The 24,879-nt window shown below is 34.4% G+C and overlaps 8 protein-coding genes across 11 annotated transcripts in view; 5 read left to right on the top strand and 3 right to left on the bottom strand.

Annotated features, from left to right (window-relative positions):
* LOC105569315 (RNA 3'-terminal phosphate cyclase-like protein) overlaps positions 1–1,582 on the top strand; it is a 12,182-nt gene extending 10,600 nt beyond the window's left edge. Inside the window, exons 2-8 of the mRNA XM_012025675.1 lie at positions 28–162; positions 231–470; positions 542–708; positions 777–951; positions 1,018–1,168; positions 1,227–1,331; positions 1,400–1,582. Of these exons, the coding sequence (XP_011881065.1) occupies positions 28–162; positions 231–470; positions 542–708; positions 777–951; positions 1,018–1,168; positions 1,227–1,331; positions 1,400–1,544 (1,118 nt within the window). The 3' untranslated portion in view covers positions 1,545–1,582. The remainder of the gene's footprint in view (positions 1–27; positions 163–230; positions 471–541; positions 709–776; positions 952–1,017; positions 1,169–1,226; positions 1,332–1,399) is intronic.
* Positions 1,547–2,993, bottom strand: LOC105569316 (tRNA-specific adenosine deaminase 1). Its single transcript, XM_012025676.1, has 3 exons — positions 2,264–2,993; positions 1,954–2,205; positions 1,547–1,872 (listed from the first exon to the last, which is right to left on the bottom strand). Exons 1-3 carry the CDS (start codon positions 2,905–2,907, stop codon positions 1,590–1,592), a joined length of 1,179 nt encoding a protein of 392 aa, XP_011881066.1. The 5' UTR covers positions 2,908–2,993; the 3' UTR covers positions 1,547–1,589.
* Positions 2,920–4,046, top strand: LOC105569318 (39S ribosomal protein L4, mitochondrial). The gene is made up of 3 exons (XM_012025677.1): positions 2,920–3,273; positions 3,352–3,760; positions 3,833–4,046. Exons 1-3 carry the CDS (start codon positions 2,998–3,000, stop codon positions 3,976–3,978), a joined length of 831 nt encoding a protein of 276 aa, XP_011881067.1. The 5' UTR covers positions 2,920–2,997; the 3' UTR covers positions 3,979–4,046.
* LOC105569319 lies at positions 3,964–5,363 on the bottom strand. Its single transcript, XM_012025678.1, has 4 exons — positions 5,182–5,363; positions 4,495–5,076; positions 4,242–4,429; positions 3,964–4,160 (listed from the first exon to the last, which is right to left on the bottom strand). Exons 1-4 carry the CDS (start codon positions 5,279–5,281, stop codon positions 4,110–4,112), a joined length of 921 nt encoding a protein of 306 aa, XP_011881068.1. The 5' UTR covers positions 5,282–5,363; the 3' UTR covers positions 3,964–4,109.
* A 657-nt stretch (positions 5,364–6,020) lies between these two features.
* LOC105569320 (pre-mRNA-splicing factor SYF1) lies at positions 6,021–9,831 on the top strand. The gene is made up of 14 exons (XM_012025679.1): positions 6,021–6,253; positions 6,341–6,489; positions 6,565–6,886; positions 6,950–7,249; positions 7,332–7,473; positions 7,555–7,706; positions 7,774–7,994; positions 8,069–8,231; positions 8,315–8,428; positions 8,487–8,649; positions 8,726–8,835; positions 8,912–9,338; positions 9,408–9,557; positions 9,678–9,831. Exons 1-14 carry the CDS (start codon positions 6,212–6,214, stop codon positions 9,752–9,754), a joined length of 2,532 nt encoding a protein of 843 aa, XP_011881069.1. The 5' UTR covers positions 6,021–6,211; the 3' UTR covers positions 9,755–9,831.
* Positions 9,832–10,028: 197 nt separating this feature from the next.
* Positions 10,029–11,883, top strand: LOC105569313 (26S protease regulatory subunit 6B). The gene is made up of 4 exons (XM_012025671.1): positions 10,029–10,162; positions 10,324–10,416; positions 10,492–10,825; positions 10,901–11,883. The coding sequence occupies exons 1-4, from the start codon at positions 10,130–10,132 to the stop codon at positions 11,686–11,688; spliced, it is 1,248 nt and encodes a 415-aa protein (XP_011881061.1). The 5' UTR covers positions 10,029–10,129; the 3' UTR covers positions 11,689–11,883.
* A 432-nt stretch (positions 11,884–12,315) lies between these two features.
* LOC105569311 lies at positions 12,316–15,202 on the top strand. Of its 4 annotated transcripts, XM_012025667.1 has the most exons (6): positions 12,316–12,583; positions 12,650–13,001; positions 13,648–14,223; positions 14,303–14,452; positions 14,528–14,941; positions 15,135–15,202. In XM_012025667.1, the coding sequence occupies exons 3-6, from the start codon at positions 14,096–14,098 to the stop codon at positions 15,160–15,162; spliced, it is 720 nt and encodes a 239-aa protein (XP_011881057.1). In that variant the 5' UTR covers positions 12,316–12,583; positions 12,650–13,001; positions 13,648–14,095; the 3' UTR covers positions 15,163–15,202. The 4 variants fall into 4 exon arrangements, with proteins under 4 accessions (XP_011881057.1, XP_011881058.1, XP_011881056.1 ...); XM_012025668.1 differs by lacking the exons at positions 12,316–12,583; positions 12,650–13,001 and having other exon boundaries at positions 13,414–14,223; positions 14,528–14,657; positions 14,751–14,941; XM_012025666.1 differs by lacking the exons at positions 12,316–12,583; positions 12,650–13,001 and having other exon boundaries at positions 13,414–14,223.
* On the bottom strand, positions 15,044–24,816 carry LOC105569312 (cysteine string protein; the record flags this gene model as incomplete). Its single annotated transcript, XM_012025670.1, has 6 exons — positions 15,044–17,987; positions 20,141–20,321; positions 21,483–21,536; positions 24,024–24,155; positions 24,361–24,513; positions 24,670–24,816. Coding segments are annotated over 6 exons (735 nt in total), but the record flags the coding sequence as incomplete, so codon positions are not given.
* Between the last annotated feature and the right edge of the window lie 63 nt (positions 24,817–24,879).

Here is a 24,879-nt window from a genome sequence, read left to right as displayed (position 1 = left end):
ATATTTGAATCTTTTACAAAATGCCAGCCAAAATAAAGAACAAGATACTCGTATACGAGGGCAGCAATTATCTGAGATATCGCTTGTTACTGTCTACGTTATCTGGAAAGCCAGTCAAAATTACAAATATCAGAACGAGAAATGATGATCCTGGTCTGAAAGGTTAGCAATATTTATGAAATGTATTTCAATCAATCTTTTCATTGACTGCGTATGTATATTTTTAATAGAGTATGAGATTAGTTTTATCCATCTATTGGACAAGATAACAAATGGTACAAAAATTGAGCTGAATGAAACTGGTACCAATATATATTATAATCCTGGTTTACTAAATGGTGGCGAATTGGAGCACGACTGTAGCTTGCAAAGAGGTATCGGTTATTATTTGGAAGCAGTTCTGATACTTGCACCGTTTTGTAAAAATAGTATTGATTTGAAGCTCAGAGGAGTGACCAATAATACCACAGGTAAGATAATATATTTATTAAATAATTATTAAAACACCTGTAATTGACATGATATAATTTCTATCATTAAGATCCATCAGTGGACAGAATTCTAAGTGCTGGTATACCGATATTGAAGAGATTTTTAGCAGGTGACAATCAAGTTGTACTGACTATTCGCAAGAGAGGAGTAGCACCTTTGGGAGGTGGAGAAGTGCAATTTAAATGCCCTGTCAGTCGGAATCTTAAAACGATTCAGGTATTGTTCTCCATCTACTATGTGATTATCATTTTATAACTGTTGTAATTGTTTCTTTCTCTTGTCAGTTGGAAGATAGTGGAATGGTAAAACGTATTAGGGGTACTGCGTGTAGCATTAGAGTTTCTCCAGCAATCGCTAATCGTATTATTGAATCGGCAAAAGGGGTTCTTCTCCAATTTTTACCAGATGTATACATTTACGCAGATCATAGTAAAAGATCTACTAGTGGAAAGTCGCCAGGTATAAGTAGTATATATATCATCGTAATTGAATTAGTCCTTGTACGAGTTATTTCTTGCACGTCAGGTTTTGGAGTCACCCTGACAGCGGAAACTACGAAACAAATATTTTTTTCTGGGCAAGCATTCTCTCCGTTAATGACGACAGGCTCATTACCGTGCGTGCCTGAAGATCTTGGCAAAGAAGCAGCAATGAGACTCCTGGATGAAATCTATAGGTAAGAGATCATTTCTCCTCGTACACACTTCAACTCTTGTAATTTGATCAATTCGTAGGAATGGATGTGTAGATTCCTCTTTTCAAAGTATGACTGCGGCATTTATGGCTCTTGGTAAAAAGGACATTTCTAAAGTCACAGTAGGCCCGTTAACTCCAGCAATGTATGTAATAGCCGTAGAGTTGTTTTACACTCGTAGGAACATTTCTCATTCACTTTGGTGATTTTCAGGATACAATTCTTACGCGACATGCGTGACTTCTTTGGAGTTACTTTCAACATCGAACAGATGAAAGAAGGAGATGAAACATTGTCGCAAATACGTCTAACTTGTTTAGGTGTAGGTTATAGTAATATAAGTAAACGAATTCTATAATTGCTGTCGCAAATAAAATTGAGTTTATTTCCAGTATGGGAAATCTTATAATGCAAATCTTTGCAAATGTATCGATTTACATGGCCAATTAAGAAAGGATTCACATTTCAATTGTTTCCATTTGTTTTGATAGGTTATCGACCATTGTTTCCAATCGTAATACGTCATCTTTTTCGGATGTCTTATTTCACCGTAGTAATTGCGATGTTTGTCGAAGATTTGCAAAAAACTTTGCAAGAGCATTCGCCGAGTCACGAGTAATAAATTATTACCTCGCCTCTTCTTCGTCAGCCCTTGCTTTCTGCCCGCAACTGCTAATTCTAATGGACTGTGTGCACAAAATCAGAATTTCGGACATTGCATACAAGAGTGATGTTAGAGACGTACTAGAGATATATATTATCGATACCTGTGCCTTGCCGCACACCATATGATGCTTACTGGGCAGGGATATGATCTTTCTTGTCCCTTTTTGTGCGCAAAAGCAGTTTTCGCTTGAAAAATGTCAAGTCTAGCCAACTTTGTATTAAATCTCTTGTATAATCCACGTTCCATGGCATCCAGAGAGAACGGACAGTCGCCTCCGATGGTGACACTTGACAACTTGATCGGTGGTATTATTAAGGACAGGAGTGATCCTTGTAGGCCGAGAACGAGCCACCTGTGAGCAAAGTTTATAAATGCGAAATCGCTACAATGGACAATAGGATGCATCTTACTTTGCCATCTTATCCGAACAAGACAAACTGCTCGTCGGATCTCCTCTACCAGGCTTGGTGCGCAGAGGGCCTACGACATGATAATCTGCACCAGGCAAACGAGGATCCTGCGCTCGCTCCTCTCTCACGCATTTCGCTCCTGTTCTGTATACATCTTGCGATGTTATTATATTGGTATCGACGCGTCTAATCTTACATCGCTCATGGTCGTTGTCCGTTTTCCGTTTCGGCAGAATGGAACAATCTCCACAAGGTGTTTGACTCGAGAAAAAGTGAAACGACACCTCGTTATTTAAATCTAGTTTCTCTCGATCGGTCCGTGAGAAAATTGCGCTCTCGCGGCCACTCAAAGTCAAGTCGGTCTGATCGTACAAGTAACGTATAAACGCACGCCTGGCTAGAACCTCCGCGTGCGAATCGCTCAATCGAGAGCCTGCCTCTTCTCGAGTGCTCTTTAGCAATTCCGAGTCTCCTAAGCATTTCGTTCCAGTAGCGAGTGCCACCACGGACAATACGCCGTCAGCATTTCTCATTACGACGCCAGACAACACGGTCCATTCACGAGCATTCGGTTTGCTCGCCTCTCTTAGAAGAGTGTACTTTTCTACGCACAATCTAGCTACGTTGTCGGCCAAGTTGTCCATTTGCACAGGTTAGGTTAGGGTTACTACACGAGTTGACACGAGTTGACACGAGTGTCGCAGAGTTATTACAGGTTATTCACTCGTAAGAGAATGTTTCGAAGGATTGTCAGCAAATTGCGAGCGTGCCCACCGTTGAGATATTCCACGAGCATAGAGAATCGAGTTGTCCCGACAATATCCAAGGTACAGTACGATGACGAGAGCACATTCTATCAGAAGCCTCGGCAGGTGTGGCTGGAGAATTTAAATACTGTAGAGGAAAAGAAATTGGGCCTGGTCACCTTACATCCGCACATCTATGCGGCTGCACCCCGTATCGATATCATTCACCAGAATGTCAGATGGCAAAAGATGTACCGCTGGGTTGTAAGTAGTGACAATCCAATTATATATCTCACATAAATCACATTTCTCCGATGACTCGCGACTATCTTTCGTTTACAGTCTTACGCGCATACAAAAACGCGCGCCGAAGTTCGAGGTGGTGGCAGGAAGCCTTGGCCGCAGAAAGGATTGGGTCGCGCTCGCCATGGAAGTATACGTTCACCATTGTGGAGAGGTGGTGGAATAGCGCACGGTCCTCGCTCACCAACACCGCACTTTTACATGTTGCCATTTTACACCCGTCTAATAGGCCTCACGGCAACATTATCCGTCAAACTAGCGCAAGACGACCTGCATATAGTCGATGGATTAGACATTCCTACGTCTGAACCTTCCTACATAGAAGAGCTAATCCAGGAGAGAAATTGGGGACCGTCCGTTCTTTTTGTAGACAGCTATGATATTATGCCTGCAAATATTACACAAGCTACCGATCTAATTAAACATGTCAATCTAATGCCCGTTTATGGTACGTATATTCCACTGATCCGAGGATTCGACGCTTATAGAAACTTTATATTAATTTCTCACGTGTATACAGGCTTGAACGTGTATAGCATGCTGAAACACGATACCCTGGTACTCACGGAAACAGCAGCCAGAGTGATGGAAGAAAAATTGCTTTATCATTTACATAGGGCAGACAGCGTTAAATTGTGTCGTCAATTTAAAGTTAATCAACAATGATTGCATCGCTTGTATTTCTATGTACATTTCTTTAATATCAGAATCATTTAAAAAATATTCAAGTAAAATAATTATCGTCTCATATTATTTATCCAATTACTTTTCCGTTATTTCTCAAAGACAGTTCGTGGTCACTTCTTCTTCAATATCGGCACGAGTGTCGTCGCTTTTCTTGAAAGTGGCTAAAATGAAAAAATACCAATACAAGCTGTTCAAGTGATACAAATGATACAAGTGATACTGTGGCAATTTGCAAATCTTACCACTGGATGTGGATCTGTACCAAGCATCTTTTCCCGCACAGCCCATCTTACTTTCGAATGCTTTGCTTCTCCAGGGAGAGATATCTGCTTCCACTCCCGTTGGTACTTTTGGTAAAGAGCAACAGGATCACATTTCCTGCTGGCAATATTTCTTTGTGCCTCCGACTGTAATCTCCATGGCCGAATAACTGTATACAAAGATGAAAAACTTTTTATTTATATCAAATGTACATACACATATCGTACAACTTACACGACTTGTGCGCAAAATTAACGGATGATCTTGCTGATAAGGTACTTTGCGCGCGCACGTTTCCACTCGGATCTGTTGTAACGCTCTTCGATTCCGATCTACTTATACGATTCGATAAAACAGGCGCACTCGCTGGATGGACTCTCTCAATTCTTAAATTTTGTTTACACGTTTCTGCCGAAGCGTCATTTCTCATCAGACATTTGGAAAGATTTTGTTTGCTTTCATCTCTCGAATCTTTGATAACTGGATAAGGTTTGGCATTAAAATAAGTTTCGTCTACTTGAATGGCATTTTCCTTGTCGTACTTGGACAATTTCTCATCTGATTTTATCATAGTTGTTTTGCAATGTTTTGCTTTTTCCACACTTTTCTCCTCTTCTTTGGGAATACATCTTATTTTAACTTTTACCACTGACTCATCGCCGAGGGAATTTGAAGATTCCGAAGAAATGATATTACTCGAGGAATGTTTATAAGCTTCTTTTAGTAGAGCCTGTTGCTTGTTAATTATTTTCGTTTTAATCTCTTCTTTCCGTTGCTGCTTCTCGCGTTCTTTTACCTTTCTGTATATCTTCAAGTCTAGAAAGGAAAATTGATAATAAAAGATTTGAGAAATACACATATCAATCTCGTGGCAGTAATACTAAAAGAAATCATGTTGTAATAAATAGGAAAATAATGCACCTTTCATAAAAGCTTTGAGTTGAATCGCAGTGATGCCGACGAATCCTAATGAATTGAGAAGAACGAGAACTTGTCGCGGATCATCTTTAATTTCCGACATAATCACGTCAATTTCAAACGAGAGAAACGTTAATACTGCATAGACATTTCCCTATTAAGGTCTCTGTTTGCGTCGCATGCCCCACACATGCTCCTGTTTGCCCGAACGACCAATAGCAGCATTTTATTGACGATTTAAGTGACGGTATTGGTTGTTGGGGCCGCAGACTTTGATATATTAAAGACCCTCTAATAAGAGCCTGGCCACAACGAGGATTAGGTTAGTATCCGCCATTTTTCTGCAAATTCCTGCGAAAGAGAGATAATATACTTATCTTGATGGAATTGATGATATTAAGATAACTTTTAAATAATAAGAATTAAATTTGAAGAAATACTAATTTCAAGTACTGATTCATTATGTTTCACTAGTAGAAGCTTTAGAAAACTGGCGCGAATTGAAGAGAAATGGCGGACCAATCGTCTCTTAGGGTGCTTTCACATGGAGCGTAACCTGCGTATCGCCAATCACAGGACTAGTTGAACGGAATTATTGAAACGGTTCTATCAGCATGATCCTGTGATTGGTGATACGCAGGTTACGCTACGCAATTTACGCTCCATGTGAAAGCACCCTTAAGCCCGCTGCAGACGATGCTATTTTTCCTGCTGGATTGCTTGCGATTTACTAAATTACTAGGAATCCTGAATGCTGAGTGGAGCAATGATAGTAATTTACTAAATCGCAAGCAATCCAGCAGGAAAAATAGCATCGTCTGCAGCGGGCTTTATTCTAGCTTCGTGTTAAAAAGCGAGGCAAGAGCAGGCGAGGTAGAGGGTAGAGGGTAGAGGTAGATTTGCGCGCTGTGCCGCTGTGCGACGAGAAAAGTCGACTGAAGTCGACGGCGTTCCCGTACAGAAGCTGATATAACTTGATCTAACCTAACTAAGGCGGTCTCGGGAAAGGGTAAACATTAAAACATTCTTAGGGATGTTGGAACGTAAAGATGACGAGGGGAATTTATATGCCTTTGTGAGTATATCTCTTGTTGTGTCTACAATGTAGATTAGGCTTGATATCTTTGCGACTAGTGAGGCATCGCTATTAATTGGATTGCAGAACGAGGAAGATTTACCATACGAGGAAGAAATTTTACGAAATCCATATTCAGTGAAACACTGGCAACGCTATATCGATCACCTGAAAAATACAAACAGTAAGAATTTAAATGTCGTATACGAACGGGCATTGAAAGAGCTACCTGGCAGGTAAAATCATTGTTTCAATTGATTCTACATAATATTTTCACAATTACCTGAAATATTACGTGTATATTGTTACAGTTACAAGCTGTGGTATAATTATCTTCGACAACGTGTCAGCCAGTTGAAGGGCCGCTGTATAACAGATCCATTGTACGAAGATGTTAATAATGCATTTGAGCGCGCTTTAGTATTTATGCATAAAATGCCACGCATATGGATGGATTATTGTACCTTAATGACCGAAGAATGTTATATAACGCGATCGCGTCAAGTGTTTGATCGGTCTCTTAGAGCGCTGCCTATCACACAGCATCATCGTATATGGCCATTGTATATTCATTTCTTGAAAAAGCACAATGTTTATGAAACTGCCGTTAGAGTCTTTAGGAGATACTTGAAGGTACGTAATATATCATACGTAATTTATCATACTCTAAGATTCCTTTTAATCTTACGTGTGTAGCTAGCACCTGAAGATACAGAAGAATATATCGAATATTTGATATCGATCGGAAGACTCGACGAGGCTGCCGTGAAACTCGCGCAGATTGTCAATCAGGATGATTTTGTATCGAAACACGGGAAATCGAATCATCAACTGTGGAATGAATTATGTGATTTAATATCAAAGAATCCTTCCAAGATTAAGTCTTTGAATGTAGATGCTATTATTAGAGGTGGCTTAAGACGTTACACGGATCAATTGGGACCTTTATGGAATTCATTGGCAGATTATTACGTCCGAAGTGGTCTCTTTGAAAGGGTATTGCTTATTATATCTCTCTATTACCACCATTCTATTCATTCTATTTTTCATATCTGTACAAGTAAATAATGCTATCTAGGCGAGGGATATCTACGAAGAAGCTATACAGACTGTTACCACCGTCAGAGATTTTACACAAGTTTTCGATGCCTATGCACAATTTGAGGAACTTAGTCTGAAGAAGCTCATCGAAGAAGCTGCAAGAAATCCTACTGACGAAGGTAACTAACATTTTTTATCTCAATCTCAATCTCAAGGAAACATTTTTATATTGTCTTAATTATAAATTGTATCTTGCACAGACGACATCAAATTAGAATTGAGACTGGCACGATTGGAACATCTTATGGAGAGGAGACTGTTATTGCTCAATTCTGTATTATTACGGCAAAATCCGCACAATGTAGCAGAATGGCATAAAAGAGTAAAACTTTATGAAGGACAACCACATGAGGTAAAAGAGAAGAAGAGAAACAAGGTGAAATATACTTTGGAATAATATTGTGAATATTTTCTTGTAGATAATTAATACATACACAGAAGCGGTGCAGACTGTTGAACCGCAGTTGGCAGTTGGTAAATTGCACACATTATGGGTTGCGTTTGGCAAATTTTACGAGGAAAACGGACAAATAGAGGATGCTAGAGTGGTGTTTGAAAAGGCGACTCATGTACCATACACCAAGGTAGACGATCTTGCCTCGGTATGGTGCGAGTGGGCAGAAATGGAAATTAGACATGGGTAAGGAATAAACGTTATTTTCTAAATCGGAAGAGAAATGTAAATCAAATAAAATCTTGATATACGTTGTATAGGAACTGCAAAGAAGCTTTAAAACTCATGCATCGTGCTACTACAATGCCAGCTAGAAAAGTTGCATACCACGACGAAGCGGAAACGGTACAAATGAGATTATACAAATCTTTAAAAGTATGGTCTATGTATGCAGATTTGGAAGAAAGTTTCGGAACGTTCAAGGTATATTTACTTTTATCCTCAATTCTTGTAGGTGATTCTTTTGTTTATCAAACAATTCTTCAATTTTATGTTTGCTATAACAGACCTGCAAAGCAGTGTACGATAAAATAATCGACCTGAAAATCGCAACTCCTCAAATCATCATTAATTATGGACTGTTTTTGGAAGAAAATAATTACTTTGAGGAAGCATTTCGGGTACGTACGTTGAATATTTCTCATAATTTCATAGCATTTTACAATATTGATCTTTTAGGCATATGAAAAAGGTATCGCGTTATTCAAGTGGCCTAATGTTTATGATATTTGGAACACGTACCTCACGAAATTTTTAAAACGTTACGGTGGGACAAAACTGGAACGTACCAGAGATTTGTTTGAGCAATGTATAGAATATTGTCCACCAAAGTACGCCAAAGGTATATATAACAACTTGTCTCTCACATATTATCTTACTAATTTACACATTATGTAATGAAAATCTATTTGCTGCAGCCTTATATTTGCTGTACGCCAAACTGGAAGAAGAACATGGCTTGGCGAGACATGCCATGTCTGTGTATGAACGTGCGACAAATGCTGTCCTCCCCGAAGAAAGATTCGATGTAATGTTTCTCTCTCTTTTTTAAATCACAAACAATGTGAATGTAAAACTATATAATATAAAAAATTAATTTGCAGATGTTTAATATATATATAAAGAAAGCTGCCGACATATATGGTGTGCCGAAAACTCGACAAATATACGAAAAGGCTATTGAAGTGTTGAATGATGAAAACACAAGAGAAATGTGTTTACGATTTGCAGAAATGGAGACGAAATTGGGAGAAGTAGATAGAGCAAGAGCTATATACGCGCATTGTAGCCAAATATGCGATCCGAGAGTTACATCCAACTTTTGGCAAATTTGGAAAGAATTTGAAGTGAGGCATGGAAACGAAGATACAATGCGTGAAATGCTTCGAATCAAGCGCAGCGTGCAAGCTATGTACAACACTCAAGTGAATATGATGTCTGCACAAATGTTGAATAACGCATCGAATCAAGTAGCCGACGTTCCAATGGATGCTATGCGTTTATTAGATAGTAAAATTACATCGAGTGCAGGTAATAGAGGAGTTAAACTCTCCACCTTGGTTTTCTTCTTTTACATAAATGTCGAATCTTGATTTGCAGACAACGCCGCTGCTGATATCAAAGGAGGCATCAAATTTGTACGTGGCGTAACGGAAAAGGATGGTAGAGCGGAATCTCATGTGAATAATCCAGATGAGATTGATATCGATATAGACGATGAAAATGATAACGATGCAGAAATAGAGGAAGGTATTTACAAGTATTGTACATATCTCTTTTGTCTTTTTCCACAACTGTTATTAAGACAAAGAAGATTGCATTATTTCTTTTTCAGTTAATTCTTCTAAATTAATGTTGAACTCATTTCAGACATACCGATCGAAAAACAGACTATACCATCGCAAGTATTTGGCAGTTTAAAGGCAGCCCAAGGTGAAGAGGATTGAGATTTCAAGTATCACGTTTGTAGATCTAGGTAGCAATTATAATATTGCTGTATCATTTTTGAAATATGATCCATAAATAAAATTTGAGTATTTTACCCTTTATTTACCGCTAGACATACCTTTCCCTTAATGTAATGGTGCCCTGTACGTAAAATTCCAAGTTTCTATGCGCGCGGAACTGTAGGCTCAACATGGCGGCTGTAACCGACCAATCGGCAAGTAGGGACAAGTTGACCACTCGTGATAGAGGTCTTGGTATAGTCGTGTTGTTAATGACACATCTTGAGGTGAGCTGTGTGACGAATGCTGAAAAATCTCAAGTCATTCGGTGTTCTTTACAACAGTCTGAGTTAAATTAGAAACTCTACGACTATCATGGAAGAACTGGGCATTATTTTGCCCGATAAGGTACGTTTATTCAGAGTGTAGGAAAACAATTCTGCTAACCTTTCACTGCTAACCCAACTATAAACTTATTGTACCTGCCTTTTGATGGAATTGCAATTAGTTTCAAATAATTTTTAATAATTGTATCAACATAAACGTGTGTTTGTAATATACATTTGCAGGATGTAGGTGAAATTGATTGCAAGCCAGCTGCCGGTCATTATACAGGAGCTGGAGACGAGCTGGATGTTGAAGATCTTTACACTAAATATAAGGTCAATTTTAGACATCTTTATTGTCGTATATCGAAGCAAGTTTTACCCTAACAAGCTATGTAATTCTCCAAGTAGAAATTGCAGAGGATGTTGGAATTCCTTGAGGTACAAGAAGAATATATTAAAGATGAACAGCGCAACCTAAAGAAGGAATATTTGCATGCTCAAGAGGAAGTTAAACGTATCCAGAGTGTCCCTTTGGTCATTGGACAATTTTTAGAAGCTGTCGATCAAAACACTGGTATAGTGGGCTCTACAACAGGTTCCAATTATTACGTACGAATTTTGTCTACCATAGACAGGGAACTCTTGAAGCCTTCTGCTAGCGTGGCGCTTCACAAGCATAGCAACGCTTTAGTGGATGTCTTGCCGCCAGAAGCTGACTCGAGCATTTCTATGTTACAAGCAGGTACCAATTTCATGTCTTTTATCTCAAATATACAAGTATACAATAGGCTCTGATCAACTATCTAATGCATTACAGATGAGAAACCAGATATCCAGTACAGCGATATAGGTGGAATGGATATGCAGAAGCAAGAGATCAGAGAGGCAGTCGAGTTACCTCTTACTCATTTCGAACTATATAAACAGATTGGCATTGATCCACCGCGCGGTGTACTTATGTATGGGCCACCTGGTTGTGGAAAAACTATGTTGGCTAAAGCTGTTGCTAGACATACCACTGCTGCCTTCATTCGCGTGGTGGGCTCGGAATTTGTGCAAAAATATTTGGGCGAGGGACCAAGAATGGTGCGCGACGTTTTCCGTTTGGCAAAAGAGAATTCGCCGGCTATAATATTCGTCGACGAGATAGATGCTATCGCTACAAAGAGGTTCGACGCTCAAACTGGAGCAGATCGTGAGGTGCAACGTATTCTCTTGGAATTACTCAATCAGATGGATGGTTTCGATCAGACGACTAATGTCAAAGTTATTATGGCGACAAATCGAGCGGACACATTGGACCCTGCGTTGCTACGTCCTGGTAGATTGGATCGCAAGATTGAATTCCCATTACCTGACCGTCGGCAGAAGCGCTTAATCTTCTCCACGATTACTGCAAAAATGAACTTGAGCGAAGAAGTGGATCTTGAGGATTACGTAGCGCGGCCAGATAGAATTTCTGGTGCTGATATCAATGCCATCTGTCAAGAGGCAGGAATGCATGCGGTCCGTGAAAATCGTTACATTGTTTTAGCAAAAGATTTTGAAAAAGGCTATAAAAACAATATCAAGAAAGACGAGTCTGAACATGAATTTTACAAGTAAACCACACATGTAATATTTATATGTTATACAAGTTTGAAATCTGTAATAAATACATTGGACTATATCCTAACCGTTTAGAAAGCGAAGAAAGTTATATCTTTTTCCAATATATACAATTTAAATATATGAAGGGAGGATCTTTGTCTAAACGGCAATGGCATTCCAGTTAAGATATAGTTCAATGGATGAATACAATTGCTGTGGCCACTTTTCATTTTTTATCCATCTTTTTCTTTTGCTTCACTTCGGATCTCGTCGTTTGGCGAATGTCGCAATCAAGTAAAGATTTCTTGGTGATGCTCATTTGTTCTTGATTTAAGAACAAATAAACCACACGTGTATACATGTCATATCCACGCCCCATTAGTTGGACGAGTGTGCATATCCACGGGAATGTTTCACCCAATGTAAGACCGTGGTTTTTCCTTAATATATTCTTACATCAAGGTCATGTTCTTCGAGTGCCACAAATTGTGGCAAAAAAGTCTACAAAAATCGGTATAAAGAGACATTTTCTACAGCAAAATTGTATCGTGTACGTATCTGTCTAACAATAAGAATGCAAAAAACTCCAACAACGTTATATATATTTATATGTGTATAAATTTAAACATTTAATTTAGATTTTTTCATTATTAATTATAGTGATTATACAATGACGATAACAAATATTTAATAATTTGAAATTATTTACAAGAGTGTAGTGTTGAAAGCTCAAATAAAGATTGCAATTTAAAAGATTAGACTATGTTGTATGTTAATTTATATTTTCGAGAGTTTCATAGATTACTGGAAATATACGGCGGCAAACATGCAAGAAATTAGAAAAGAATCGATTATGTCGGAGCTTATAAAAGCTATTTTTGAGCGTGCAACAGAAAAAATGGAATTAGCAGTAAGTAGTTATCACTTTTAGTCTATGTGTTTATTAATATCGTTACAATATGACACATGATTTTAGGCGGCGTTGCCTTCTCTTATATCGAATCCTGAATTATCTCGCTTTGCAATCCTCACAACTGACGAAATGAACATAATAATTCCTCCTAATAAATACTTGCCGCAATCAGGTGATACAAAGCTTTAAGAAATATTCTGATAACTTTTTAAACATTTCTGTAATTGGTTTCTGTAATAATTGTTTCTCTCTGAAGCACAAATGTGTACCTTAGATCGTACATGCCGTCATTGACGATTTTTAATTAATTTATACTTTAGCATCTATTGATGAGAATTCAAAGTCAAAAGTGTGTACTAAAGAAACTTGGTACGACATACCCGGATTTGGCTGTGCAGTTTACAAAGTACTGAAGGTTGTCCACTGGTCATTCATGTATATCGTTCAAAATTTGCACTTATATTTACAAGTAATCCATTATAGGCCGCCAGCAATCTACGGGCTGTGGACTGCCAGAAATAAGAAAATTCAGGATCAATCCAAATAATTTATCATACTTTCAAAATAGCAGACCAAATTTTCAAGAAAAGTTATATATACAGAGGTTTTTTGGATCGCTGAATACAATACAAATACAATTCAAGATGGCCGGTCGGATCTCGTAAAAATCCAGATTATTCGAGGAAAATTTGGTCAAAATATGGAACATGTGGAAAGAAACTAAGAAAAATTTCGCGGATCTAGATGCATATTCGTAATCAGCGATCCCCAAAGCTCTCGTGTATATAACTTTTCACCGGGAAACATTTTTTTTCATAATTTTATATATTTCGATTCAATGTTCTGAATTTCTTAATTTCTGGCAGCCCACACCCCGTAGATTGGCGTAGATTGCTGGCGGCCTATAATGGGTTAATTTAAAAGACATCTATACGAAAAATGTATCATTGATTAGAAAAAAATTGACATCCATAATGCAGACTGTGATAAAAACAGAAGGGTATTTTCTCACCTTCTTCGTTTTAAGTTTATGTAACTTTTCATTTATTTATTCTTTACAGATTCTTGATAAACATATCGATGTTCTCCGCACGAGTTCTCGTAAACACATCTCAACGACATCGGCTTTATTTCTACGTCACATTCGTTACTTTTTAGAAAAAGTTTTACAGAGAATATATCTTACGCCGGAACAAGAGAGAAGCAAAGAACTACATTATAGAAACCTTTGGTATTGTCAGAAGAAATCTATTGAAGATATTGCCAGTAAAATACATATATGTATTATACAATTTCTAATTCGGCAAAAAGTATAGTATGTGGAATGACAATCATTCTCTGATTGTGCACGAAATCTTGTTCTACATATTCACATGTTACCAAGTACTAGCCTGCAGATTGGGTCTCGATTCTACATTCGTGTGATTGAGCTTATAGGGCAGAATTATTAACTATTAATTCTTTTCTCTCTTTTCTTTTCCCTTCTGATGGAAATATATAGGATTTACAATGGATCTGGAAAGGCAACGAATTAATCATAGAAAAATGCTCGAGGACATAATCAAGCGATATAAGAAACATGTAGTCGCTATCGATGGTATTGACAAAAGATGCAACGAATATGCCACAAGTACTAAGTATCTATTTTTAAATCATTTTATACCACACTTAACACCTCACCGTTTTTAATATATTTGTTTTTGCACTTTTCGATAGCGCGAGATACGAGCAGAAACAGATTGTTATATGCAAAGCGTGGGAATACGAGCGAAATGAAATGCAGGCAGCAATGGGAAACGTTATCGATGATCTCGAGTTTTTAAAAGACGTAAATACAAAATTGGGACGAGCAATCTGTGAACGAAAGTATGTACGCACAAAATTTTCTATGAGTAACATATTTCTTTGTGTGTATTTACATATGTATAATCGCGTGCATAGATGGACAATTAAGTCAAACTTATTGGCAATAATCACCAAGTATGATACAGAAATTGGCAGTAGATATAGAACGTTGAAAAATCTTAGCGAGGTATATAAACGCGACAAATTGGAAAAACACGATTTGGAGGTGACTTTTTTTTACATAATGTGTACTTGTGCGCATACGTTATGTACGCAACGTACAAAAAGAGAATATCGTGACAATTTAACTCCATTGCAGAGAGAGATAAAGCAACAAGGAAAAGTATACCGTGTTTTTATTGAACGAAGAGAGAAAACTGGAATAACATATTTCTACAAATCTTTAGTTATATTTAAACGAGCACGCTCCGCAAGGATTATTCAACGTTGGTGGCGCCAAATTTTCTGGGCTAGAAGAGGAAAGGAAGAATTTGAAAGAGAAAAGAAAGAGTAACTTTCATATACGTATATTTTACATCGCATCAAAATTGACATTGCTCTAAGTTTTACCAAACCCGAAATTAGAATAAGAAAAAAAAATCACAAGAAATATACATTATTTTATTTATTGATTCGATCTAACTTATTAACACTTGTTGTACAATGTTGGCTTCGTAATAATTTCTTGCTTCTTTTATTTTAGGTACAACATTTCCAGTTACAACAATTAAATCTGGTATGTATAATATTATATCAATAATAGTATACTTCTTTATTAAATAGAAGCATGCTGCATATAATAAACGTAATTATACCTAAATATGCAAACAACTTGTATAACATTCTATATTTGTAAAATAGGTATTACAAGGTATACCAGGTTACACATTAACGAGGAATAAATACGTCATAAAAACCAAATAAACATGTACATTTACCGAGAAATAGATTTTGACTGAAAGCTACTATTTTATCAAGTTTTGCAATATAATTTGTAATATTGTAATGTAATTAATTCAACATTTGCTCGAAACAATTGTAATTAAGGCTCCTGATCTCTCATCACAGCTATGTCGAATTATGAATTCTTCCCTCCTATACGCGATGAAGATAAGTTTATTTTTCGTATGTTTTTCATGTTCGATAGTATAGATATATGCTGCTAGATACAGTAAGATATACCAAAGACATCTTTCTCGGTTCACGGTAGTTTATAGTCCAACTGTCACGCCAATTGTTTCCACTGTAAACGTAGAATACGTATAAAATGAATTGTACGTTCGTTTACTAATAGAGGATAACAAAAGAAAGATCAATTTATAATATTCGATGTAACTGTACAGTGGATTTGGTACAAGAACAATTTCAAGACATTTTTAAAAGTTTTGTAAAACTTTTCACAGGTTTCTACGAATGTCTTATGAAAGATTCAGGCAATTTTCGTATATACGTTCAGTCGATTTATCTCACACTTTTACGTAATAACATTATATTACATATGATTACTATTCATTACGAGTGTATATACGTCTGTATTGTTTTTACATTGTTGGAAATCTTAGACATGTTCTTTCATGTTAACAATATTTTTACCATTTACACCATCATACATTTGGACAATACATGGATAAATATTTATAATTAAAGAAAGGTTATCGTAAACATGCAGTATTATAATTTACTTTGATACGTGTGTCCACGTACGTGGCATGAAAATTCAGATTAACCGGTCCGATACATACATGACATTATACTTTTTACAAAAACCTCGCGCTTTGTATCTTCTAAAAGATGTTATAGAATACATTACATCAAGAGGCGTTCTAATTTTTTCCATTTCCGTTTAATAGTCAATTACACAATATACTTTGTGTATTGAAACACTCAAAGTGAAAGTGTTTTCAGTGATAATACAGTAATCTATTTTGAAAAGATTTTGTTGAAATAATTTTATGTAACTCAATACGATAATATATTTTATTGCAAAATAATTAACGCATAGATGAAATGTCTTAAAAAATATAACTTTTCATTTAGTGTGATCAAAGGCAATGTTTATTTATTTTCATGTTACTATTTCGATTGTATACATTTTTATTCTGAGATAAAAATCTCACATTTTTTAAAATTTTGAGACAAAATAGAATAAAAAGTGATATCTGTCATGTTAAGATAAACTGAATTTGAAATCAATCGTATTACACTTATTCCTAAGCGATGCTGTCCGATGTCATAAATACACGAGAGTGTGCAGAAGATACAATAATTATTATATCGTAACAAATTTTTATATATTTCATAATGATTATTCACACGTAAATGCCATTTTTTAATATTATTAACAATCAATATACAGATTGTAAGTGTGGGATTAATATCAATATGCATAACACATATACATAGAATATTTTCCTTTAATAAATTTGAGTCAAATCTTTCTTATAAGTGCGTATTCTTGTTAATTTAATAATAAATATATTAACCGATCGTTAAGATCAAGAATAAAAGTTTTATTAAAGAAGAGCACGTTTAATTTTCAGAAAGTTAGAAACATATTTAATTATATTCTAAACAAGTGTCAAACTTCATAATTAGGCCTCCAATGAGTAGCCGTCTTGTGAAATTCATTTAAAAATTATATCACGTTTTCTACATTCTGTATAATTATTATATTCAAATATTACATTACCTATATCTCAAGAACTTAACCGCGGACGAGTGGTCGGGTCGAGATATCAATAACTATGTGCAAACATTCTAGAGAGGAGAAAAGGACTACCTTTCATCATACATTATAGCTGAGTAATTTTACGTTTTACAATTAGTATAAGAATTCATATTTTTATCAAGGCTTCATCTTATTTTACTTTTTGCTCGTATATGTGTGCTAATCTTTTAACAATTCTATTATGGGAACACAAAACATAAAAAGATGGACAAATCAATATTTTCCAAATTGGAAGAGCTCAAGTATTAAGTATATCTTTGTGTACAAGAAAATTGTAAAATAGTACATGTAGTTTCCTACACAGGTGGAAGATCGCTATGTTGGACTACATAAGAGAACATATTTGCTATTTGCTATTTGCTACAACAATGGCACAACTGAAACAAAATTTTCTTTAGAAAACCAGTTTGAACGTTTGGAATTATAACAATTGTGTAATATCATTTTTATCACATGTAGGGGAATAAAATGTCATTAGCTTTTTATTCAAAGTTCAAAGGATTCATTCTTTCTCCTGCAAACAATTTGAAAATAACAATTTCTTGTTGTAGCAAATGAGCTATACATACATACACTATTTGGAACAAATACAATGTAATAACGATTTCTAAAATGATACAGACTGTATATACAAGAAAGAACAGGAGAAATCTATTTTACCAAGATAATCAACTTATAATCTATTGTAATGAGCTATTGTAGAGATCCTGCACTATAAATATGAATTCAATGTTTATGATAGGTTTTCCATATATTCAGTCTACCATCTGGTTGGTCCGGTGTCACTTGTAGCTGCATTGGCTCCTACGAATGGATTTGTGGCAGCCGCTACATAGAAATATCTTATTAGTGAAAACGAAGAAGAGAGCGAAAGATTAAAAAAAGAACCATTTCTCTTATTTATTGCACTATAGCATAAGTATGTGACAACATACTTGTAGAAAACAAAACTATTGACATTAACATTGTTAGATAATTAAATACATTATCGTTTTTTTACAAGCAGTTATATATGATAACTCATTATCAATTAATAATTTCAAATTGAATTAAAGATTTTATAAATGGAATTTTCTACTAAATCCTGAGAAATGTCGTAACTTTATAGGGAAAAGAATATATATATGTGTGTGTGTGTGCATTTATATACACGTGCGTACATATATCTTTCTTCGTTACAAGTACAAATATTTATTACAGGATTTTATCAAATTTAGGAAAATTTATAATTATAGGAAAATATAATCACGCGCGCGCGAATGGGCGCAGCACATGTTATTTCAATAAGTTTGTTCTAATTATTAAAATTCCTTATTAAACTTCAATAACATATCTTGTTTTGGAAATATATTGAATATTAAAAGTACGCATATAACAAAAAACTTCACTGGCAGTAAAACTAAGAATGTAGGATAGATTGGAAATAATAACAAAAAAACTATAGCAAAGTGTGCAATTATGTAGTGTATATTTGTCTATGACAAAAATAATATGATTATTATGAATGCACGAATTACATTTATCCAAACATTTACACAAATTGCAAACTGAAATAATTTCAATCAAATTTTTTAAATGAATGTTATAAAATACAACATGGCTGTAAAAGTGAATTGTGTTGGATATGTGATAATAACAATAACATAAAAACTACATTATTTTTATGTAGGTATATACATACATTTATCAATCATTTCATTGTTCAATTAATCTATTTAACTATCTTTATATAGATGCAGATAGTTTTATATGTACACACACAAGTACATACATATATACACAAATATATATGTATATGGATATAATCGATAATTGATTTTATACATTTACCTATGTATAAAATATATATTTTAAAATCAGCCAAGGAATCTACCACTACAGAATACTCAGTTTAAGATATACTATATGTACTCTCACACACATATGAATACATACATACATACGTACATACATACATCATATAGGATTAAAACTACTGAATATTCTGTAATGACAGGCTCTTTAGCTAATTTTAAGTCAATTTTTCTTAGTGAAATATCGAAGCAATAATTTCAATTTTCAAATTACAAGCGCTTAAAAATTAAATTAGTCTAATCATTAAAAAGACATCTCTAGTGGTTGTGAAATTACCAGAGACAGTTTTTTTTATTGACCTCCTGACCAATTTAGAGATAATTTTTTTCTAGCGAATATAAAAAAAATATTTTTCGCTTTGTATAGAAATTTTGTAGTTTATAGATTACGAATATCTTGAGATAATCTTATCATTATACATATTAGTGTGTCCCTGTTTCTGCGACACGTATATTTACGTTGCATGTATATACTTGTGTGTATACAATTATGTGATATTAGCAATAAATTAACTAACTAAAGTGTACATTCGTATGTTATTGCTTACTACACAAATTATATGAAGAATCGCAGCAAGTACGAAGCTCTTGAATAAAATATTTAATATTTTACTTTTTTTCAAAGAAAAAAGGGTTTGCGTTTTCTCACTCTATAGTACTTTCTTATACATTATTAAAAGGAGAGATCTCCCCTTGATTTGTGGAAGCACACATAACTTTTTCAGTTTTAATAATTCAAATCACTCAAATGAGTGTGTCCTTTACGGAAGGGAAAAAAGCAACTCTCTCTCTCTCTCTATACATATATGTATATAATAGAAAGGATACTGCTTATTTGTAATTATCGCCGAATTTTATATACACTTTTAAGCAATGATTTATACTTTAAATCTTTTAAGTAACCATCTACAAAGTATACAAGTATGTATTATAAGAAATAGTGACATAATTAAAAAATTGCTATCGATGTGAAAAAGTGATAAAGTAACAATTAATTAACAAAAAGTGTGGATAAGAAGAAATGGAATGAGTGATTTTGGACGAGAAACATGGATTGGATGATCAATGGCAATATGTGAAAGATAAAACTTGTAATATGCACTTGCTACATTTAAGAAGTCGTAATACCAGTGGTATAAATTACACGTTCACCGCCGCTGTTTAGATTCGTGCTTTCGTTAGCCGTTGACGCTGGCGCCGCTGAACCTGGTGCAGGCATGGCAAATATTGGTTGCTGTGTATTAGATGCATTTTGAGATGCGCCACTTTGAGGTTGAGCTGTTACAGCATCATCATCACTTTCTTCTTCCTGCGAAAGTACATTTCGGATATCGAAAAGAATCGTTGTTTACAAACAAGTATTACAATAGTTGTTTGAAATATATATCTTTTTGTTGTATAAATAATATGAATTAATTTTTTTATCGTGCGGTAAATAATATTTATCGTTTCCTTTTCCTGCAATTGCAAAAAACCAAAGAAAGAAATTGTATATATTTCAATGTTAATGTTAATTACAGTATCAACTTAACACAGTTAGTAAATATATAAATCACAATTTATATCTGAAATGATTTGAATTTATAAAAAATTTTAATCTTACACATATATGTGATGCTTTGTTACAACCTCAAATATTATTACAATTTTTAAGTAATCTCATTTTTCTATTTGTGTAGTATCTTTCATTTTCATTATATTCATACCAAGTCAACCTTTAATCACAATTACTTTTAGCAATACAATTTTTGTTCGAGTGACATGTTCGAGATGATTTTGTGAGGGGATTGTATGATAAGATGACAAATTTTACAATAAAAAAAAGACTTTCAACCTAGTAAAATTTGATTTTGGAATTGAAGAAATAAATAATTTGGAAGAGAAACACAAGGGACGCAACAAGTATCTCTCTCTCTCTCTGATTTCTACTAAATTTATGTTTGCGACAAGATATCTCTTTTATTTTTTTCTTTAATATATGGTACAATTCTGTGACCTCAAATAGTAAGGGACACATTATTAAAACAAAAATAAATATCGATATTTCAGAGAACGAGAAAAAAATTTTACAACGTTTACGATATTAACAGTTATAATGCAACAAATTTTATAAATCATCAATTACGCGTAAATGTATATATTATAATTGTATACTATAAAATTTAATAATAACAAATCCACCTAATAAATTGCCATGTACAGTAACTACAGATACCTACATCATGCATTTGTGCGGAATGAGCGCTACAATAATTAATTTTTTTACACGGTTCATTAAAAAAAAAAGCAGTGCGCGCAAATATTATGATAAAATATGATTAGGGAAATTACTATGGTGCTTTGCGTAAGATCTGTGCGAAATCATTCCGACATAATGTTCGAACAACAAAAATAGAAAGCAATATTTACGATTGACTATAGCAAACAGAAAAATAAGGTAACTTAAATCTCGAGCACGATGGAAACTTACCTTGCCAAAACCTCGCGGTTGGTTTGTCACAACAGCCTCTGGATTCGGGTTCCGCTATAATACAATAATAACATAAACAAAACCGCTAAACTATGTAAGACTGTCTGTAAAAACGAAAGAAATAATGTAACATGCGTGAATATAAGAAATCATGCACTTTCAGTTTGTGCTGTTTGACACAAGTAATAGATGTACATACAGCGATCTGTAAGAATTTGTGGAACAAATAGATAGCACTATTCTACGAAAATGTGAAAAGAATTAAACTAGCAACAATAATGTTAGACTCGTGTATTCTGGTATGCGACAAAGATTTTTCATTAAAAAGCGCAATAAATTTCATTATCTACGCATAAGAGTGATGTTTTGTGTGCATTGATACGAATAGAGAAACAACTATCAATGGATAAAGCCGAGCTTGTGTTTGCATGTATGTACATACGTGTATACGAGGCATCATCAAATTCATATAATGTAATGGAATGGAAAAGGAGACGATTCTTCATGAAAAAAATGTAGAAAAACATTAAATAAAACAATTTAAGTTACAAAGATATTTCTTCGATAAAATATTGTGTCTTTTCACACATACTTTGAGAGCTACAGATGAGACAACTCGTCGGCGTACAAAGTCATTTATTTCCCTGTACTTGGTTATTTTTATAAACAATAAAATCTTTGACTGTAGAATAGGATTTTATTCTACATCTTTTTCATGAAGAAACCGATTTCCGATTGTTGAATAGTTAACCAGTAGTTGAGAAACATTCCTTCCTGTGCGTACGGCGGGCGTGTATGTGTATGTCTATCTATTAAATTAATCTTTTTTCATTAAGCATTTGTGGTGTTTATAAAAAGATAACAAATAATACTTGCAATTTTTAGGTACGAATACAAACTTTTACGCATACGTCGGTCATATGTAAGTTGCATGAACTCCTTAAATCGCTTGTTTTTGCAATTAGATATCTACTAAGATATTCTTTCCTCGCTGACATGCTTTCCAACTATGTGCCAGAAATTTATGTATCAAGATAAAGGAGAATTTAAAGTTTATGTCTCAATATTTTTTCACTTTAGTCACATATACAATGTATTTGTGTTTACGTGCGTGTACTGTATTTAGTTGGATTAATATTAATAGCATTTAATTGTACAAGTTTGTATGTGCACTGTTATATAGTACAGGATTTATAACAAGCCTGTCCAAGTTTATCAAGCGAAAGAATCTGTCATCCCTATCTGCAATTGTTCACGTTGCAAGTCCTTCTGACGATGCAATTAACCAATCTTACGGCGCGTCTATAATAATCTAAGGATAATATTAACGTCTGTCTCGTTTGCCTCTTGCAGCCATTTTGCTTAGCGAGAAAACTTGAACAGGCCTAATTCAGGACAATTTGCTAAACAGATAGTGTTTTCTGTCGACTAACTATTAACTATAACGATAACAAATACTATGTCCACGATGGCATCATATTAATAATTGTTTGCCTTAAATGATTGTCAATACAACATTTGATTCAATTACATGAAAATTCTTTTTATTATACTTTAAAGTACCTTAATAATATCGAAAAGGAAAAGACATTTGTCTATTCGATATGTGACAAAAATTTATGTCTAAGAAAATATAAATTTATGCTAAAGATTTTATGGAGGTCTACACAGAAAGAATGGATTATCTATTCGTTAACGTTAAACGAAAGGTTTAAAAAGTTATAGTGGTGATTTTGTAATAGATGATTAAATCTATAGTCAAAACAATAGATATTTTTAGCCTCTTCATGTAAATTAACGTACAAGTAATCGATTATTTTTTCATGCAGCGATATAGATATGCACGTGTTAGCAACGTATTAATTGACTGCATAAAAGTCAAGCTTTTGTTGTTACATATAACGTGCGTTGTACAAGGGTAAGTTTTAACAAATTTTAAATCAAGTCCAAGTGGGTATATGATAATATATTATAACGTATATCACACATATCTTTGCCGAATTGCTTATACATATTACTGCAACGAAAGAAAACTGTCAAAGAAACTATGTGTGTAAAAGGAAGTGGTACCACGTTGGTACATGGAAAAGAATTGCGAAAGAAGGTAGAAAGATTGTACGTAACTGTTTCAGCTTGCGTATAATCAGATTAAATATTTCTCATTCGTAGAGAGAGTTCGTACCATAGATAATATATGTGTATCAAGAGTATTCTTGAAACTCTAAATATAGTATATTTCGGTTGGTAAAGAACATATGTATATTTTTTTAGATAGTGCAACTCGAGAATTAGTTGGAATATTAAAGATTGATGATGATGATATTATAAAATGCCAATGGAAGTAAAAAGACAAGTTTTTCAGTCGGCTTGGTATGATCATTTATACAATAGATGAAATTTCTTCTTGTGCCTATATTTTTCTTTTATATTTTGTTAATATTAACTTTTTCTCCTACTGTTTATCCGTAGCTTATCGTTATGACTTTCTTGTTACAAAATCTATCACAGAATAAATAATGAGAATTATATGAACATTTTTACCTGTAAATTATGATAAGCGCCACTATCTTCAGGAGGAGTTGGTTTGCATTTGCCGCAACAGAAATAGCAACAGCAGCAACAGCAGCAACAACAATAACAACCAGTAAGTATTCCACAAATTATGAACAGCGCCTGCAAAAACCATACACATTTAGACTATATATAGTGTCACAATGTTTATTTACCAATGTTTATTAACCATTATTTTGACATCAAAATGATATCTTTACCAGCATTTTGAGGCCAAAATAACGAACGCTATCTAGAATGGAATATGATTATTCTTTTCGTTAGTCTTACACTACAAAAATATAATACAATAGATTTATACTTTTACCTTGCACCATCCAGAGGTAACAACAAAATAAGCATTAACGTTTTCTTCTCCAAACTGCTCGGCGACGTATAAACCAAGAGATCCATAGTTATCGTATATATTACGTTTCGTTAGATCTGTCAGTATAGCATGTGCCCTATTAATTTCTTTAAACTGTAAACACAATCAATTACAAGGTGTTATATTTAAATACGCAAGACATCTCCTCAAGACACTCTAGAGTTACATGCTATTCAAGATGGAGACATTTTTATAAAATTGTATATTGCTACATTTATTAAAAGTGAATACATTGGAGAATGAAAAAACCTTTTCAGCTGCTTCTGGATTGTTAGGATTTTTGTCAGGATGATACTTCAAGGCCAATTTCCTATATGTCTTTTTAATTTCCTCCGAAGTAGCAGTTTTCGGGACTTCCAAGGTCTGATAGAGGGAGTCCCCTGCTGTACTGAAGAATTAATGAAATCAATTAAGAAATCTTGAACGAGTCAAGTTACATGATAAACAAAACCATCTAGT

The sequence above is a fragment of the Vollenhovia emeryi genome, unplaced genomic scaffold (assembly GCF_000949405.1).
Source record: "Vollenhovia emeryi isolate VEMERY1.0 unplaced genomic scaffold, V.emery_V1.0 DF939124.1, whole genome shotgun sequence".
NCBI classification, from domain to species: Eukaryota; Metazoa; Arthropoda; class Insecta; order Hymenoptera; family Formicidae; genus Vollenhovia; species Vollenhovia emeryi.
This window is presented reverse-complemented; position numbering and strand designations above follow the sequence as displayed.

Bases quoted from the DNA above. Each gene is read 5' to 3' on its own strand.
- LOC105569316 (XM_012025676.1), bottom strand. From the start codon at position 2,907: ATGGACAACTTGGCCGACAACGTAGCTAGATTGTGCGTAGAAAAGTAC. The intron at 2,206-2,263 runs GTAAGATGCATC...CTTTGCTCACAG, and splicing joins TGTTCGGATAAGATGGCAAA to GTGGCTCGTTCTCGGCCTAC. The intron at 1,873-1,953 runs GTATCGATAATA...TTGTGCACACAG, and splicing joins TGGTGTGCGGCAAGGCACAG to TCCATTAGAATTAGCAGTTG.
- LOC105569318 (XM_012025677.1), top strand. From the start codon at position 2,998: ATGTTTCGAAGGATTGTCAGCAAATTGCGAGCGTGCCCACCGTTGAGA. The intron at 3,274-3,351 runs GTAAGTAGTGAC...TTTCGTTTACAG, and splicing joins AAAAGATGTACCGCTGGGTT to TCTTACGCGCATACAAAAAC. The intron at 3,761-3,832 runs GTACGTATATTC...ACGTGTATACAG, and splicing joins CAATCTAATGCCCGTTTATG to GCTTGAACGTGTATAGCATG.
- LOC105569319 (XM_012025678.1), bottom strand. From the start codon at position 5,281: ATGTCGGAAATTAAAGATGATCCGCGACAAGTTCTCGTTCTTCTCAAT. The intron at 5,077-5,181 runs GTGCATTATTTT...TTTCCTTTCTAG, and splicing joins ACTCAAAGCTTTTATGAAAG to ACTTGAAGATATACAGAAAG. The intron at 4,161-4,241 runs GTAAGATTTGCA...TTTTCATTTTAG, and splicing joins GTACAGATCCACATCCAGTG to CCACTTTCAAGAAAAGCGAC.
- LOC105569320 (XM_012025679.1), top strand. From the start codon at position 6,212: ATGTTGGAACGTAAAGATGACGAGGGGAATTTATATGCCTTT. The intron at 7,474-7,554 runs GTAACTAACATT...TATCTTGCACAG, and splicing joins AAGAAATCCTACTGACGAAG to ACGACATCAAATTAGAATTG. The intron at 9,339-9,407 runs GTAATAGAGGAG...CTTGATTTGCAG, and splicing joins TAAAATTACATCGAGTGCAG to ACAACGCCGCTGCTGATATC.
- LOC105569313 (XM_012025671.1), top strand. From the start codon at position 10,130: ATGGAAGAACTGGGCATTATTTTGCCCGATAAG. The intron at 10,417-10,491 runs GTCAATTTTAGA...TTCTCCAAGTAG, and splicing joins ATCTTTACACTAAATATAAG to AAATTGCAGAGGATGTTGGA. The intron at 10,826-10,900 runs GTACCAATTTCA...AATGCATTACAG, and splicing joins CATTTCTATGTTACAAGCAG to ATGAGAAACCAGATATCCAG.
- LOC105569311 (XM_012025667.1), top strand. From the start codon at position 14,096: ATGGATCTGGAAAGGCAACGAATTAATCATAGAAAAATGCTCGAGGAC. The intron at 14,453-14,527 runs GTATGTACGCAC...TCGCGTGCATAG, and splicing joins CGAGCAATCTGTGAACGAAA to ATGGACAATTAAGTCAAACT. The intron at 14,942-15,134 runs GTAACTTTCATA...CTTTTATTTTAG, and splicing joins TTTGAAAGAGAAAAGAAAGA to GTACAACATTTCCAGTTACA.